The sequence below is a fragment of the Clinocottus analis genome, unplaced genomic scaffold (genome assembly GCF_023055335.1).
Source record: "Clinocottus analis isolate CAN_PGR_092001 unplaced genomic scaffold, fCliAna1.0.p SCAF_13, whole genome shotgun sequence".
Lineage (NCBI taxonomy): Eukaryota > Metazoa > Chordata > Actinopteri > Perciformes > Cottidae > Clinocottus > Clinocottus analis.
This window is the reverse complement of record NW_027175854.1, coordinates 17,354,403-17,372,094: the sequence shown is the minus strand read 5'-3', so window position 1 is coordinate 17,372,094 and position 17,692 is coordinate 17,354,403. Positions and strand designations below refer to the sequence as shown.

Below are 17,692 nucleotides of genomic sequence, written 5' to 3'. Positions count from 1 at the left end.
GTCTTCTTCTTCGTCTACTTAGTAGTCGTCGTCTTCTTCTAGTATTCTTCTTCTTCTAGTAGTGTTCTTCTTCTAGTAGTTGTCTTCTTCTAGTAGTTGTCTTCTTCGTCTTCTTCTAGTAGTTGTCTTCTTCTTCTTCTTCTTCTAGTAGTTGTCTTCTTCTTCTTTCTTCTTCTAGTAGTCTTCTTCTTCTTCTTGTTCTTCTTCTAGTAGTCTTCTTCTTCTTCTTCTAGTAGTCTTCTTCTTCTTCTTCTAGTAGTCTTCTACTTCTTCTAGTAGTCTTCTTCTTCTTCTTCTTCTAGAAGTCTTCTACTTCTTCTTCTAGTAGTCTTCTTCTTCTTCTTCTTCTTCTTCTAGAAGTCTTCTACTTCTTCTTCTAGTAGTCTTCTTCTTCTTCTTCTTCTTCTAGAAGTCTTCTTCTAGTAGTCTTCTTCTTCTTCTTCTTCTTCTTCTTCTAGTAGTCTTCTTCTTCTTCTAGTAGTCTTCTTCTTCTTCTTCTAGTCGTCTTCTTCTAGTAGTCTTCTTCTTCTAGTAGTCTTCTTCTTCTTCTTCTACTTAGTAGTAATCGTCGTTTTCTTCTAGTGGTCTTCTTCTTCTTCTAGTAGTCTTTCTTCTTCTTCTTCTAGTAGTCTTCTTCTTCTAGTAGTCTTCTTATTATTCATAGTCTCTCTCTCTCTCTCTCTCTCTCTCTCTCTCTCTCTATCCTTTGTTGTCCTTAGAGGGAGTCAAGATGTGATGATGCAGCGAGGCAGAGCTCAGTGCTGTTGCTTCTGGCTGCTGTGTGTGTGTGTGTGTGTGTGTGTGTGTGTGTGTGTGTGTGTGTGTGTGTGTGTGTGTGTGTGTGTGTGTGTTACAGTGTTGTATTTCCTCTGCACCGCACCAAAGGTGTCCGATGGTGCGTTCGTGGTCAAGAACACAGCGTGGGACCAAAAACACTCACTTGTGATTTACGCGCCGCTCGGTGTTTTTGTATTGACGGATTGACTCGTAGCCGGGAGAAGACGTGACGTGACGTGGTCGGTTCAGCCCAGGTGTTCTTCATCAACGCGCTGAGGGTCATGTGAGGGCTGGCGTCTGTCCCAGCATGCAACGCTGCCAGCCTATCGGAGGGGAAACGAGCCGATGGAGGACGGTTCCCAGTCTCCAAATCCCCCGAGCGCGTCATGTGACTGTGGGAGGAAGTCCTCTCGTTCTCAGAGGGAAGACGCACACTGTAACACGCTTATTATTTATTGTTTGGTCCTTTTTTTTGTGTGTGTTGTGTTGTTTTTATCTATCTTGTGAGTCGCTGTATTTACGTTTTATGACGGTGAAAAATGTTTTTGTTCTGTAAATATTCATAACCAGTATTTTCAAACAAATCTGACCACTTAGTCACAATAACGTCTTTTGTTGGTCACATATATATTATATTTTATAATAATTGTGCTATTTTAAGACTATTTCATGCCACTGACAAAAAACTTTTCTCACAATAACTCGATAACTAACACAATAAGTTGAAAACATAAAAATCATTTTATTTTCTCAGAAATAAAAATATTTTTTCAGCTATTTTTCTTGCGTTTTTATTCATAATCATACATTTTAACCTTTTTATCCATCTGAAAGGCTCCTCAACATATCCAGCATCAAAATGCTCGTGGTTGTCGTCCATCCATCAAATCAGCACGATATAAACGGGGTGTTTCTGATTATTGTGGCTACTTTTATAATGTACACCATGTCATAAACATATTTGAGATGCAACGCCTCCACAGTGTGAAACTCAAACAAAATGGCTTCTCCTTAATGATCAGAAACAGCCTGTGATTTAGGTTTTATAGGCCTTTTTAAAGAGGTTTGGCAGTACTGCTGTAGCTGTAACCTCGGTGTCAGAAGTGTATAACGCAGCCGAAGTCTGGTTCTTGGATGTGTGCTTCTCTGGAGAGAATGTCCTGTCTGAGTAGTAAATGTTGTGAGGACCTGCGAACACAGATCTCCTATAATTATCACCACAGCAGCAGCTAGCGGCTAGCAGCAGCAGCTAGCAGCAGCTAGCAGCAGCAGCAGCAGCTAGCAGCCAGCAGCAGCAGCAGCTAGCAGCCAGCAGCAGCTAGCAGCAGGAGCTAGCAGGAGCTAGCGGAAGCAGCAGTTAGCAGCAGCAGCAGCAGTTAGCAGCAGCAGCATCTCACCCGGGCGTCCATTCCTTCCTCTGCCTCCTCAGGTCCTGCTGGTGTTCGCCAAGGAGGACAGCCAAAGCGATGCCTTCTGGTGGGCCTGCGACCGCGCCGGGTTCAGGTGCAACATCGCGCGGACGCCCGAGTCGGCCGTCGAGTGTTTCCTGGACAAGCACCACGAGATCGTCGTGGTTGACGGACGCCTCTCGCGCTACTTTGAGCCCGAAGCTGTGTGCCGGTGAGCCTCGCCCGCGTGGTTGTTTCTCCTTTTCGTCTTGTGACCCTGCAGGTCATGCTTGACGATGGCGGGATGATGTGTGTATGGTAAACATGACGCTAGCGCCGGTTAGCTTGGCTTAAAGACTGGTAATACAATTCAAACCTTTCAGCTCCTATAAAACTCACTAATTAAACACCAATAAATAGTCGCATAAGCACCTGAAAAGCTTGTCATCTTGCATTCTCTCTCCTGACCACCAGGGGGCGACTCCTCTGGTTGTATAGAAGTCTATATAAATGACTCTACTTCTCTCTTGATGTATTCCTTCAGTAAACATTGTGAACATGAGTTTATGTCTCAATCTCTAGTTTCAAGTCTTCTTTAGAGTCAAACAGACCATAAAGCAGGGGATGCTTTAGGGGGCGGGGCTACAAGGTGATTGACAGGTCTCTACCGTGTTGTTTTTTTCGGTCTGGGAGTTTTCGCTCTTCCTCTTGTCTTACTTCTGGTTCCAAAAACAAGATGGCGACGGCCTAAATGCCGAACTCCGGGCTTCAAACTGGCAGTCCACAAACCAACGGGTGAATTTAAAATCCTCATATTCCTCAGAAGGGAGCATGATATGTTGTGTGTGCCATCAACAGTAATAATTGCGTGATTAATATTCTTATAGTTCATTTCAAAGACAAAGTTACAAAGTTGTTTTGTTTTTTAATTTCACTTTTCTTAAAGCATTTCTTCACTTTGTGACTTTTCCTTTAAAAAAAAGAAAGAAATCAGCACATGGTAATCTCTATAACATTCTCTGATTTTTACCAAAACATTTATCAGAAATACAGTTAATATGGAAATTTAAAAACAATATGAATATGTCGCCTGCTTTATGTTCTGCTGGAATTCTCTTTAAACGGCACCAGTGCTCCCAGTAGAAAAAAGTTTATCTGGAGCTTTGTTTAAGCGTCACATTGCAGCTGTTGTCGTTTTCAACACGCGTGTTTGACACTAAACAAAGGGTTTGAAAAAAGGCTGAAAGGTTCAGATTATTTTGTATCTCAAAGAGCTTGAAAACAATCAGCGGTCAGACTGTGAAGCTTTCTACTTAAAACCAGTAACAAACCAGGAGACCAGTCGGCTGACGCGGAGGGCTCGTCGGCCCCATCTGGTGTTCACCGGCGGCACTGCGCGCTTCAATGGAGCTGAAACTCCACTCTCTAGAGTCGCTGTAGTCCGATGGCTGCCGCTCTCTCAACTGTTGCTCAATTCGCCGCTCTGCTCCTGCAGAGGAGAAGCGCTGGACGCCGGATGTCACAATCCACAAGTGGCCGTTGAAGTAGATCGGCACTCGAGCGAGTCTGAACTGGTGAGTTTGTTTGTTGACAGGAAAGCTGGACGGTGGCCCGGTGGAGCCCAGAGTAAAGCGCACATGCAGGAATCTCTCTTTCTTTCTCTTTTTCCACGGCAAACAGCTCCTGGCCTCTATTCAGCAAACCTCTCTTTGATTGCAGAATAATTCCTTCCTGGTTCCTGCCAGCTGTTCGTTCATTTCACACTGGCACTACTTCGCTTGTCCCCCCGTTATGGGCATTTAAAAAAAAAGATTCAAGCAGGAGGAAGTGTACCAGACATTTTACTAAAATGTACAAATGTTTCCTCCTCTTCTCGCTGAGTCCCCGGAGAATATTAGCTGACATCAAATCGTAACCAATCTCTCGATTTATTGCAAATTACTTCTGAAGAAGCTTCTGTTTTTTGACCTCTGGAAACAAAGGACGTGTGTTTGAGAGCATTTGAATGTGTCCCATGGTTGTGTCCTCTGGGCATCACGGCCATGTCTGTAAGGATCTTTTTTTTCATGTTTAAACATCCTTGCGTTTCAGTTTTAACTTCGTGGCACATCCTCGTTTCTGTGCTTCTGTTTTCTTTCTCTCTGTTTTAACGTCATCTCTCCGCCTTGCAATTGCTTTTCATTGTTTCTGTTTCCACCATGTAAAGAGCTTTTTGAGTACATCTTGAAGCGCAGTAAAACATAAATGTCTTAATATTATTATTTAGCTACTTCTGTTCGAGGCTGTAGTTATTGTGACGTTCTGCTCGCACACTAAAAGCCACAACCAAGTATTTCTACAGTGATTTATTGCAAGTGATTCATTATTTCCGACTGAAAAAAGCAACAGAATAATTCATCTCTGCTGATTACCAGTTTGGCAGCTGGTCCTTCACTTCTTTTCCTCTCCTCCTCCTCCTCTTCTCTTTCCCGTACGTCCTTCCAGCATCGTGGCTTTTGTTGCCTGAAAAACCTTCTGACGCTCGTGTTGTGAAGAAATGTTTCGTTACCTCTCGATGATGGCGATGACATCATCATCCTCCCAAACCTGCCCCATGTTGGTCCCGTACCTGAGTCCGTGCGGCGTTTGACTCTTAATCCGCATTTGTTTTAATTTCAGGTTGATCCGCGCAACAAAGCCCTCAGAAAACACAGTTATTCTGGCTGTTGTGCCGCAAAAGTAAGTTTTATTTATTTATTTAACCTTTTTTTTATGCCCTCAATGTTGTTGGAGGTGTTTTGTGCAAAGAAAATTAGAAAGAAGTATTTATTTCTTAAAAGTTTGACACAACAAAGTCTTTTTTACCTGAATGAGTTCATGCAAACTCAACACCTCCTCCATATTTTCACCATAAAAGTTGCAGCCATCCCTTTGTAGACATGCGTTTAATGTGAAAAAACACCGGTTAGAGTTCAGGGAACGACTGGAGAACAGCGCTATGGGAATGTACATCATAATGAATAACCATCATGTTGTATGAGGCTGCAGGTGATTTAACACCCTCCACGTGTTGTTTTACACGGCCTGTATCTGTGCTGGCTCGGGGCCCATCTTTACTTTATCGTGGTTATTGATAAGTAATGACCAAACAACTCAACAACTTCCCGTTCTCACCGTTGTCCAACTGGGCCTCGCCCACTTTAAACCAGTGGGAGGAGCAGAGAGAGAATTAAACAGATGTGTTCTGTAAAATGGCAGAAAACAAAGTGTTCATGTTGATTTACATCACTTATAGCAGCGAGCTGACGGAGAAAATACGTTTTCAGAGCCTTTAATCTTCCTTTTCAAGTACAATTTAAGTTAAAAGGCCAGTTAGACGCCGAGTCCCTTTAAACCCACGCCATCCTCTTTTAGACCAACATGTCTGAATGCTGCTATAATACAGACTTATAGTTCCTTAAGTTATGCTTTAAATGCTATTTTTGACCCATATGCACTTTATATTATTAGGATATTATGATTTTATGTTGGACAGGAGAGAAACGTACTTTCTGTGGGGACTTCCTGCCTTTAAAAGTCCATTTCCTAACTATTTATACTCCTGTCAGTCAATCAAAAGCATCAACAGTATGTTTTTCTTCTCCCGGCAGCATGTTGTTGGGTACGCTTGTTTTCGTCACCTCCTACAAAATAAAAGCGTCCCCACTTTTCTCTGTTCAGTTTTCAGATTTTTCCCTTTTATCGGTCTGCCGCATCAGCTGCTCGCCGAGCGGGCCGGAGGGATTTTTAAGAGGGAAAAACAGAGATCGTGTGTCGGGTTTGCTAGATCAAATGATTCGTAATTGATTTGTTATTTTACGGCCAAACATACGCTGGTCGATGGAAGCGAATAAAAACTCAGGCTTTTAATTGCAGCGTTACGCTAAGTGTTGTTTGTTTCTGCAAAAAAAATGGACTCCGGTTGCAGCCGCTAATGATTCTTTTCCTGTCCGTTGTGCAGACCGGCTGACCAGGACGAGCCATCTGTTCTTCCTCTCCTCTGTGCGGGATTCAACCGGGTACGACCCGCCGCTCGCTTTCCCCTCCTGAATGTGTGTTTCCAGCAGACTGAGTGTGACATATATACATCCTGGTGTCTGCTAGATGCTTTTCATTGAGCCTCTGAGACGACGTCGGCGGTTTCTGAAGGAGGCCCTTATTGTCGGCGGCGTTCGACGGTGTGAATGTGGTCGACGTGGAGGTTGCAAAAACAAGTCGCTGCTGAGTAAATGCTGACTCACGCCCATCTCCCTCTCTTTTTTTCCTCTTAACCCTGCTCGGCCTCCAGAGGTTCGTGGAGAACAACAGCGTGTCGTCCTGCTATAATGAGCTCGTTCAGCTCGAGCACGGGGAGGTGCGCTGCCAGTTCAAACTCAGGTACGGCCGAGAGGGAAAACAAAAAAAAAACCCACCTTAATCACAGTCCTGCAGTCGTATTATTAGCGGTCGTATCCTGAGATTGCTGCGGCTTCCTTGATCCGCAGGGCTTGTAACTCCGTCTTCACGGCCTTGGAGCACTGTCAGGAGGCCGTGGAGATCACCAGCGAGGACCACATCATACAGGTAACACACAGGCATGCACATGCACATGCAAGGCCAGGAGGAGCCAGACGTTTTAGATACTCCATGCTCTCCGTCTTCCCCCGGCCTGTTTGTACATTTTAAAAAGCAAAAATCTAATCTCAGCAACACGGTGATGAAGGATTTGAACGCTGCAACTAGCTGTGTCTGTGCTAAGATGGATGAAAGTGAAAGGGGTTAGTTTGGATTGTTTTTTGAAGTGGGGTTGTTTGTCTCCTTTTCTTCTGTGAGGTGAAATTACTGCTTTTCTCAATGGAGACTTGTGGCTTTGAAGAGGGCGATGTGCAGCGGCTTCTGTTCCACGACGGAAAGAGTAAAAAAAAGTTGAAGCGTTTGCTGTAATGAGAATATTTTCAGCGCTTCACTTTGCCTTCGACGTCGTGTAGACACACCGTACACGCAGCGGCAATACATATTTTGACAAAAACTAGAATAACACTTTTTTAAACGGGAAATGAATAAATAAATGAGGGAGCCGCCCTTTAAAGCAGCAGGACGGTGCATGTGGAGCTCATGTGTTTATAACATTGGCGCTGATGGTCAGTTTGATCCGTTCACTGTTAGTTTGGTCTTTTCATATCATCTGTCATGAATAAGAAAACTGTAATATTACGAGACTTTAACGCTACGTTTTCCTGTTTTTTTTTTGCCCCAGTACGTGAACCCGGCGTTCGAGCGGATGATGGGCTACCACAAGGGGGAGCTGATCGGGAAGGAACTCACCGAACTCCCCAAGAGCGACAAGAACCGAGCCGACCTGCTGGACACCATCAACACCTGCATTAAGAAAGGAAAGGTGAGTCTCGCGCCTCCTTTCCGCCTCGTCTGTGCAACGGGACGCCGCTGTGTCTCTCTGCCTGACTGCTGTGCTGTCTCCGAAGGAGTGGCAGGGCATTTACTACGCCAGGAAGAAGTCCGGCGACAGCGTTCAACAGCATGTGAAGATAACACCTGTGATCGGCCAAGGAGGGTAAGCTAAGATTAATCGGCCCGAAGCGCTCGCGCGGCATTTTACCAAGAAGCCGGAAAATACTGACGGACTCTCATCTGGCTTCCAACAGGAAGATTCGTCATTTCGTGGCCATCAAGAGACCTCACATTGACAACAATAATCAGGTGAGGCATGTGATGACATCACCATTGACACAGACAAGAGGCCTTTTTATATATTTTTTTTCGGCAATGAAGAAATGCATGAAAATATTAGGACTCACTTCCAAGCCTTAGTCACAGGAGTGGAAATAAAAAATGTAAATCTGTATTTGCATGTACTCATCTCATCCAGCCCAAATAGTTCCTTTACTTCCATAGTTTATACATCTTTACACCCAAAATGGCTGATTTGCAGCCTCAAACGATAACTCCTCAGCGGCTGCTGCCACAAAATTAAATTCACAAAAGCATTAAACGTCCAAACCAACTTTTGGAGATCAGTGTGGAATGTTTTTTCCCACGTCGAGCCCGCTGGAGAAACGACCGATTGAGTCCAAGCCCGGTTGCGAAACTCCGCTGGCCAAGTTAGTGTTACATGAATACTTCAAATGAACTGTCGGGCTGCCAGTGTCAGGTTTAAATACTTCGGCGCGGGGGGATGTGCAGCCTCGCAGGCGTCCAGATCGGGTTGAGCGGCGGCACACCTCTGCAGCAGGTGTGTGCGCCCGCCGCCGCTCTCCGCTGGGTTCCAGGCCGATGGCGTCATACTACGCTAAGCTACGGCTAAGCACCAGGATCCCCCGCTAAGGCCCGCGAGGGCCAGCAGCCAGGCGCCGGGGCTATTTATACCTGCGGGCTAAAGCTGCACAGAGACGGGCTTTGGCTCGCTGCTCTCTTTCCGCGTGTGGACACAAGGCGAGTCAGCCGCTTGGCGTCTGCCTGCCAAAAAGCCCGAGTGGCATGCGTGCCTGCTTTGGGATTTGGGAATCCTTCGACATGGGCAGCGACTGATCCCTCTCCCACCAGCTGAATCATGCAGCGTCAAACCGAACGGTTTAATCTCAGGGGTGTCCCCCTTTTTTTTTTTTTTATCCTCAATGCATCCCTCATTACACGATGCAAAGAGGGAACAAAAGTTTAGTATTTGATGACGTGAGTCTATGAAGGTAGATTTGTGTCTTTTTTACCCAAGAAAATTTCTAGTTTGTAAGTAAATTATCTGCAAATTTTTGCTCTCAATTAAAAAAAATTGCTCTTAAAAAAAAAAAGCTCTCTAAAAAAATATGCTCTCAAAACTAAAATTTGCTCTCTTCAAAAAAAAGCACCCCAAAAAAAAAAGATCTAAAAAAAAAAAAATCCTCTCAAAACAAATTTGCTCTAAAAGAAAAAAAATAGCTCAAAAAAAAATTTGCTTTTAACAAAAAGAAGTTTTTCCTGAGTGTTTTTTTTTTTGAGTCTATATTTTTTTTAGTTTTAAATTTTAGTTTTGAGAGCGTTTTTTAAAAAAAATAATTTTAGAGCAAAGATTTGGAGATATTTTACTTACAAACTAGAAATTTGCTCGGGTAAAAAAGACACAAATCTACCTTCATACGAGTCATGCACCAGGTCTTCACCGGGTCGCCGTCATCCATCCGACGCCCCGAGGCCGCAGAGGTCCTTTCAGGATAGGCCCCTGATCTGATACTGTATCCTCGCTGAGGACATTTTCCCTCCGAGCACTTCAAACCACACATTATTCCTCGTCTGTTCCCACCCCCAGACGTTTGGCTGCAGCCCACGGTTTCCATTTCATAATGTTGTTTGGTTAGCGGTGTTTGTCTAAGCACTCCAGACTTACAGCAGGTTTACAGTCACTTTTGTTTGTCTTTCCCTCTCAATTAAAGGGCCATCATAATCTCAACTATTTCCCAGCTCCAGTGAAGTTAATTAAAACATTTTTTTTCATGTCTGTTTGTGCTTCGCAGCCCAAGAAGACCATTAAATGTAGCCAGCAAAAAAAAAATTGGCAACCTTGTATGTCATTAGAATTGTTTATACTGTCTTAATCTTATTTATTCAGCATGAGACGCGCTGGAGACCTGAGAGACTTACATTTAAAGAGGGGGCGGGCGCTCAAAAGAGAAAAATAAGCAACTGTGTTAAGAGTTAAAATGTTATATGCATGTGACAAACATCCAGAGACTTCCTTCTGTGTCAAAAAATATAATTAGTTGATTTTCGTATATATATTTTTTTAAAAACTGTGTGTGCGTCTTCACCCTGACATAAATGTGCACGGTCAGCGAGATGCAATGGTGCAGGTGAGTCACCGGGTGAGGAAAATCTTCTCTAACCGGATTAAACCGGCTCTACTTATCCATACATGACCTCAGCGCGACTAACAGGATGTACTGTACCGAGTGTCACCTGCATGAAAACATGTTATCACAAACACGGAGACGTGTGGTGAAACATAGTTGTGGTACTTTTTCTTTTTAATTATATTTATTAGGCATCATTCTTGTGAATCTTAAGCTGGCTCATAAGTTTGATATTTCTCAACCTGCACCATATTTTCCCGTGTTGTGGAGCGATTGTCATTAAAATGAGCTGCAATGTTTTCAGTCAAAGTGCAAAAAGATCGTCAGACGGCAAAATTAAAAGCGCCCGACGTCTTTCTTGACCTTTCACTCGACCTTTCACTCGATCCGGTCCGTTTGCTATCGAGTCATGTGACTTGTGGCCGGAAGACGATGCATGAGGGTCGCTGTCGTCAGAGAGTGTTGTTGCATGTTGAAGTGCAGAAAGCATAACTTTTCTTATCTAAAACTATGTTTCATCATTGCCACTGCTGAATATCGAGCTGCTTTTAGACAATGTTGACGCAACGTGAGATTTCAGAAGGAGAACAAACGGAGTGGAAGATAAAGAGGTTTTGTTTTTCTGCAGGTTGTTTTTCATCATGTCGTCACTTATAATAAGAAACGAGAACATTTAGGAGACGTACGTTGAGGAGTTTCCCCAAGCGATTACATATTTAGTGGATGCAGTGTTCTCCTAAAATACTGGAACAACTTTTAAAAAATAGTTGTTCCCCATTAGTCACCTTAGACAGAGACACAGACGGGTCCAGGTTGAAAAATACAGACGTTACCCTTTAATATATTTATGTATCAGAATTAGACATACTCTGTTTTGGGCTACAACTTATTTGTTGTTGTTTTTTTTAGCTACAGAGGCTATTGGGGCTTTTCTCTTGTGAAATAAACTATATACATACATGTATATGTATACATATGTGTGGGTGACGGAGGAGAAACAGAGTTGGGTCTCATCAGCGTAGCAGTGGAAATCGAGACCATGATAACAGATGATTTGTCCAAGTAGAAGGATGTAAAGGGTGAAGAGAAGAGGACCGAGCGCAGCACCTTGTGGGACGCCGCAGGTGACTGGAGAGGTGGAGGATGTACAGTTGTTGATGGCAATGAATTAATGTCGGTCTGAAAGATATTTGAGGTGAACCAGGAGAGGGCAGAGACAGTGATGCCAAAGGATGAGACGAACGTCGTCTCAGTCGAGGGAAACATGGACGCTGGCTGACGTTAATTAAAGGCTTTCATCGACAGACGCCGTCCTTGCCAAGCGTGTTGCTTTCCAGGAGCAGGAAATCAGGCCCGCTTGTGTTCCTCTTGGTCGTCGGCCAAAACCTCGACTTTAACCGGCTCTTGCTCTCTCTTGTCTGTCAGGTTCACAAGTTCAACAAGGAGGAGCGATGCAGCGGCGAACACTCCCAGTCAGGTAACTTTCTTCCTTTAACCTTTGTGTTGGTTTAAAACGGAGACATTCTGTTATTCATTCGCCTTTTCCGTTTTGTTTTGTTGGCACACATTTTAATTAATTTATCTATTCCCTGTTTTCAATGCAACATCACCACATTTTAAATTGTTCAAATTGACCTCGTGCATGTATAATGACATGAGCGTATTGATGCAGCTGTGGTTGGACGTACGGACATATTTCATCTCTAACTACCTGGATTAAAGACCAGAGTTGTATCTTTTGAAAAACTAGTAGCAGCCAGAATATTTAGATTAAGGATTAAGATGTCTTAATTCTCGAAACACCTTTTTAAAACCCTACAATTTGTATTTTTTTATTTTAACCCTAGAACACTAACGTTACAAATATTAACACCTTCACTAACTTCAGGTATATTTCACCCGATATAATATACTTCTCATTAGCATGTATTCAAATACAACAATACAAAGTTAAATTGAAGTACTCGTCTTTTATTTTACCCGAAAGAACTCATGAAACCAATTATGGGTATCAAAATATGATTAAAAATGTAAAAAAATGGAGCTATGACCATTGATCCAAGCGTTCCTGGGACATGTGAGCCTCGTCCTGCGATCAATTACGTCATGAAGCTACACGAGGACGCACACAACTCAAATAAATCACCCAACGTTAGTGTTCTAGGGTTGAAAGATGGACGCCTGCAGTTGCCCTGAGGCACAAACTAGTGTGAGATGAAGTGAAACGGAGCCCTGAGAATCCATGTTTCAATGCAAACCCCGTCCCTCCGACCAGACTAACGTGCAGCACATTGAATGTCCGTCTCTTCCCTCTGCAGAGTGCCATTCTCTACGTCACCGCGACAGGAGGAAAGACTCCATCGACGCCAGGTCGCTCAGCTCTCGCGGCAGTGACGGTAAGACCGGTCAAAGTGCATCATCTTTTATTCCAGACGGGAGCTCCGGTGTCTGCCGCTCGGTTGGAAAACCAGAAAGTTCCCTGCGATGCCGTCAGCGCTGCATGTGTATCGGTGTGTGTGTGTGTCCGTTAGCTTGTGAGCCCAAACACACACACACACACACCGTCCAAAGCAATAAAAGTGAGCGAACTGTTTTCTCTGGCCACGGCGGTGCACTGCGCTGTGTGTGTGTGTGTGTGTGTGTGTGTGTGTGTGTGTGTGTGGTTCTGACACCTGGCGGCCGCTCGCCAAGCGCTCTTACTCGCGGCCCCCCTGGAGAGAAGTGAGTGATGCGTCAGCTGCACTCAATCAATCAGGTGATGAAAGGTGTTAACGGGGAAGAAGAAAAAGAAGTGTGCGTCACCGCAACGACGAGGCGCTCGAGCACGCAGCCGTGAATCCGGCCGCGGACGGACGCGGAGATGCACGCGGGGCCGATCTCATTATCTCCTGGATGAGGGACGCACAAAGCAAAAGGAAAAAGGGCCGATGAGTCAGTCTTGAGCGAGCGAGGCGTCGTGGGCTGCGCCTCCCTCCGGCCTCCAGGTGTCTGGGCTGAGCGCTCCTCCGCCCGCTCCTTCAATCAAACCACTTCACCTCCTTTTATCGTCTCGTGCTTCATCGCCTTGAATATTAACGTTTGCCCCGCGTACTTTCTCCGTCTTTCACCCTCTTCGCGAACATTTTCCGCCCATCATTTTTCGACGAGAGGGATCGCAAACAATCGCAGGCCCTGCCATCTATTTCTGTGCATTACGAAATATTAATGATGATGCCCATCAATGAGTCACAACCAGCATGATTGTTTTTAATTCTTTTTATTTTTATTGCAGCTTCCAGTTTACAGAATCGAAGATATTCCTCCGTGGCCAGGATTCACTCCATGACCATCGAGGCTCCCATCACAAAGGTACTAACGGTCAAAAACATTACAAAACTTATTTGAGTGAAATATAAGTCAAATGAAATACTTTTTATTTAATTAAACATTCTGTCTGCTGGTGTTTTTTGGTGATGGATCCTCTTTTTGTGAAAGAAAAAGGTTTTTTTACACTTCAATCTTCAAAAAGTTGCATCATCTCCAGTGATCGGAGTGAAGTTCGTCAACGTCGACAGCTGTTGTTGTGCTTAAATCTGGGTTTGTTTAGTCATTATCGGCAGCCTAGATGTACTGAATTCAATGAAAAGCACAATGACATGATAATTGATCAAATATACAATAGAATAAACATCAGTTTCATCATATTGACAATAGTTTGCAATCAGAAAAATGTCCCATTTTTACAGCAATTTACAGTTTTTGGGGGGAAACTGCTCCTGCCAAGTCGAGCTCATTCCTCCACCGGCCGTCGTCATGTTGGATTTTCACCAAGAATAAAGTTCTTTTATGGCTCCTAACCAGCTCGTTTCATCGGCCAACGCTCAAGGGTTCGTGGCAGCGCCCGAAGCTGGAACCCGTGATACCTGTCCGTTCAAATGCTGGCTCGTTACCTCAACACCCGGCAGCCAATCAGTGGCCATTACGGCTGACTCTTTGACTGAGGGTTCGCCGCTTCCATCTGGTATTTAAACTCACTTTCATGCAGAGTAGCCAGACTTCAAGAAACTCTACCACCAATCAGAAGAAACAGTAGATGTTTCAGTACATTTTTTCATAATTAATTGTTAACGCTCGTCATGTTTTGGCAGCTCTCTCCGCGCGAGTGTGAGAGCTCGCAGCACATAAAACATCAAGTGTCCGACTGTTCGGGGATTAAAAATCAAAGCTACGTTCGAGGGGAAAAAAACATTTGCAGTGGAACAAACATCCCATTGTTTCCGCCTCCGCAGGAAGCGACATTTCTCAGGATTGTCGTGAAAGAGCAACGTTTCTCTGGATTTCTAATCCACTATTGCTGCAGCGTCAGAGCGTTTCATACTGCTGTTGCCCTGCAGGTCCTGTGAAGCTTTTTTTTTAGCCGTTTTTCCTCAGACAGCATTTTCTCCAGCGTCACATGGACGTCTCCGTGACACACGCCCAAAGAAAGGAGCGCTCTGTTTCACGGCATGTCTTGCAGAGGGCTCTTTATTGCAGAAATACAAATGTTTCTGCTTCTTTTTACTTTCGTCCCAGGTAATAAACATCATCAACGCGGCCCAGGAGAACAGCCCGGTGACGGTGGCCGAGGCTCTGGATCGCGTGCTGGAGATCCTGAGGACCACCGAGCTCTACTCCCCTCAGCTCGCCGCCAAAGACGACGACCCGCACACCAACGACCTGGTCGGGGGGCTCATGAGCGTAAGAGGCCGCGTCGATGCTCGGCACCGGCTTTTGAGTTCATTCATAAGAACACATGCCTGAAACTCTTTATAAGGAGAAGTTTGGAGTAGTCTTTTCTCTTTTTTGTTCTGATCACATTGTAAAAATGTTCTGACCTCATGCGTCTGAAGTTGAACATGCATTCTTGTTGAACCGAGAATTTCTTTTTTGGGCCGTCCAAAATCAAAATCTGTGTTTTCGGCAGTGCCAACGGAGTCTTTGTTTGTTTACTTTTGATCTGAATTTTGTTGAATAAGACCAACTATGAGGTGAGTAACTGCACGCAGATGTCGGTCGTTCTTTATTGCAGTTGACTGCGGAAACAAACACCAAACTAGTCTTAATCTGGGGGTTTATTTTGTGTTTTGTTTTTTTAAGCAATAAATACAAAAGTCTTATTTTTTCTCCCATTACTTAAGATTTACTTAAGACTCAATGTTTTCCTCAAATTAATTAACCAATTTCTTTATTTTTGTTTTTCTCCAGGACGGGCTGCGGAGACTCTCTGGGAATGAATATGTCTTCTGCAAAAGTAAGTTTTAAAGAACCAATGAGTTATCAGTGATATTGAATGCTCATCTACTACTGATGTACTCTCATAACACACTTCATCTGTTGACGCTAATAGAGGCCAAAAAGAAGCGACTTTGAGAGAGAGCCAGGCTAGCTGTTTCCCTCTGCTTCTCGTCTTTATGCTAAGCTAGGCTAAGCTAATCAACTCCCAACTCCGGTCATATTTAACGCACATATACGACATGTTTGTTATCACGGAGATTATGCAGCAGAATCCACTGCCTTGAGTGAATTTAATGAATAATTAATATTCCTCTAGCGGTTATCGTCGTGATGAATGTTTTTGAAGTGTGAATCCTTCCATCTGAGTTCATTGCGTAACCCCCATTATGATGATTAAAGTCTCAAGAGCACTTAACTAAGGGACGAGCTTCTCTTTCCTAGAAATGGTGCGCTCGCCTCGGAGCTGCAGCAAAGTGTGCTCTCAGACAAATCCTCTAAACAATCTCATCACACGCCATCTTTCCATAAAGTCAGACCCTCAGCCGGCACATGTATACAGATATCAGAGCGCCAAGATTGGCACCGACGTGTATTATTCATTCGTCAAATGCCACACAGCTCCCTCTCGGTTTGCCCCTTGTATGGTCAATTCACCTTGGTGTGTGTGTGTGTGTGTGTGTGTCTATCTGCTAGATATGAGCCAGAGCCAGCTGGCCATCCCGGTCACTCTGAACGACGTCCCCACGCCCATCGCCGAGATGCTGAACGATGAGGAGTGCTGGGAGTTCAACATCCTGGAGCTGGAGGCGGCGACACACAAGAGGTATGAAGACGGGGGTTTATTGTGACATCACACGTCTTTTTTACGTCCGGTCATGGTCACTTCCTGTTGAACATTGTCTCCTGTGAACGAGCGGCGGGTGACGTCTCGTGTGTCTCTGCAGGCCGCTGACTTACCTCGGGCTGAAGGTCTTCACCAGTTTCGGCGTGTGCGACTTCCTGAAGTGCTCGGACGCCACGCTGCGCTCCTGGCTGCAGCTCATGGAGGCCAGCTACCACTCCTCCAACTCCTACCACAACTCCACGCACGCCGCGGACGTGCTGCACGCCACGGCCCACTTCCTCCGTAAAGACAGCGTCAAGGTACCGCCCGCCGCTTTCAGACTCAAACATACTGTACGGAAGTACTCGGTATGTTTGAGCATCAGTCAGGATGGTGATGTTTAAGCAGGTTGCTGTAGATTTGTATGGAAGCTCATTTCCGACACACAAAAATAATTAGGACCACAAAAAAAGAAAAAAATGTTTTTTAAATTAGGACTACAAAATAAATATATATATATAAATAAATAAATAACACCACAAAAAAAAGAATATTAAGACCACAAAAAGAAATATTAAGACCACAAAAAAACTATATATATATATATATATATATATATATATATATATATTAAAAAAAATTAAAAAATTACGACCACAAAAAAAAGAATCAACTTTTTTTTTTCATTGTCTTTTATTTTGAAAAAATTATCTTTTATCTTGAAAAAAGGCAACGAAAAAAAAAAGTATATATTTTTTTTTGTTATGAAATAACGTATTGCTTAGATGTTTTTTCAATGAAAAAAAAAGTTGATTAATTTTGTATTTTTTGGGGAATTTTTTTTGGTCCTTTTTTTTCTGGTCCTAATTTTTTTTTTCTGTCTGTGGCGGAAATGGGCTTCCATTGTTTGAACATGAAAATGAATAAATAAATAATATTCCAGACAGGAATTGTGTGCCGGTTCTCTATGAGCATACTTCATTGACACTGTGGTATGAAACAAAGCCCAGAAGCCGCTCACCATCCATGTCGGAGTGATCACCGCCGCCTCGGCCGCCTCGGCCTGCAGCCTGACGTCCCTCCCGTGTGTGTGTGTGCTGTTTCCTCCAGAGCAGTCTGGACCAGCTGGATGAGGTGGCGGCGCTGATCGCGGCCACGGTGCACGACGTGGACCACCCGGGCCGGACCAACTCCTTCCTGTGTAACGCCGGCAGCGAGCTGGCGATCCTCTACAACGACACCGCCGTGCTGGAGAGCCACCACGCGGCCCTCGCCTTCCAGCTCACCGTCCGCGACAGCAAGAGCAACATCTTCAAGAACACGGACAGGTCGGTAGCGGGCGAATGGCGCGCGGCGTCGGGTCGGGATCCTCGTGTCGGCGCCGGACGGATCCGGGTGTTTACTTCTGTTCCTCTCTCGCCGTCAGGAATCAGTTCCGAACCCTGCGACAGGCAATCATAGACATGGTGCTGGCCACGGAGATGACCCGACACTTTGAGCACGTCAGCAAGTTCGTCAACAGCATCAACAAGCCGATGGCCGCCATCGAGGAGACCAGCACGAGCGTAAGTGTGGTCCGGTTGTTGCGGCTTCACGGTGAAACGGGTCTGCGATGT

At 44.5% G+C, this 17,692-nt stretch overlaps 1 protein-coding gene across 2 annotated transcripts in view; it reads left to right on the top strand.

Annotated features, from left to right (window-relative positions):
- Positions 1-17,692, top strand: part of pde8b (phosphodiesterase 8B) — a 36,358-nt gene that overhangs the window by 11,676 nt on the left and 6,990 nt on the right. For both annotated transcript variants that reach the window (XM_068573414.1, XM_068573415.1), the window contains exons 3-19: positions 2,207-2,397; positions 4,824-4,883; positions 6,145-6,202; positions 6,472-6,560; positions 6,668-6,746; positions 7,420-7,560; positions 7,646-7,734; positions 7,826-7,880; positions 11,426-11,477; positions 12,319-12,396; positions 13,272-13,348; positions 14,552-14,716; positions 15,224-15,269; positions 15,947-16,076; positions 16,198-16,396; positions 17,187-17,404; positions 17,503-17,641. In XM_068573414.1, the coding sequence (XP_068429515.1) occupies positions 2,207-2,397; positions 4,824-4,883; positions 6,145-6,202; positions 6,472-6,560; positions 6,668-6,746; positions 7,420-7,560; positions 7,646-7,734; positions 7,826-7,880; positions 11,426-11,477; positions 12,319-12,396; positions 13,272-13,348; positions 14,552-14,716; positions 15,224-15,269; positions 15,947-16,076; positions 16,198-16,396; positions 17,187-17,404; positions 17,503-17,641 (1,866 nt within the window). The remainder of the gene's footprint in view (positions 1-2,206; positions 2,398-4,823; positions 4,884-6,144; positions 6,203-6,471; positions 6,561-6,667; positions 6,747-7,419; positions 7,561-7,645; positions 7,735-7,825; positions 7,881-11,425; positions 11,478-12,318; positions 12,397-13,271; positions 13,349-14,551; positions 14,717-15,223; positions 15,270-15,946; positions 16,077-16,197; positions 16,397-17,186; positions 17,405-17,502; positions 17,642-17,692) is intronic.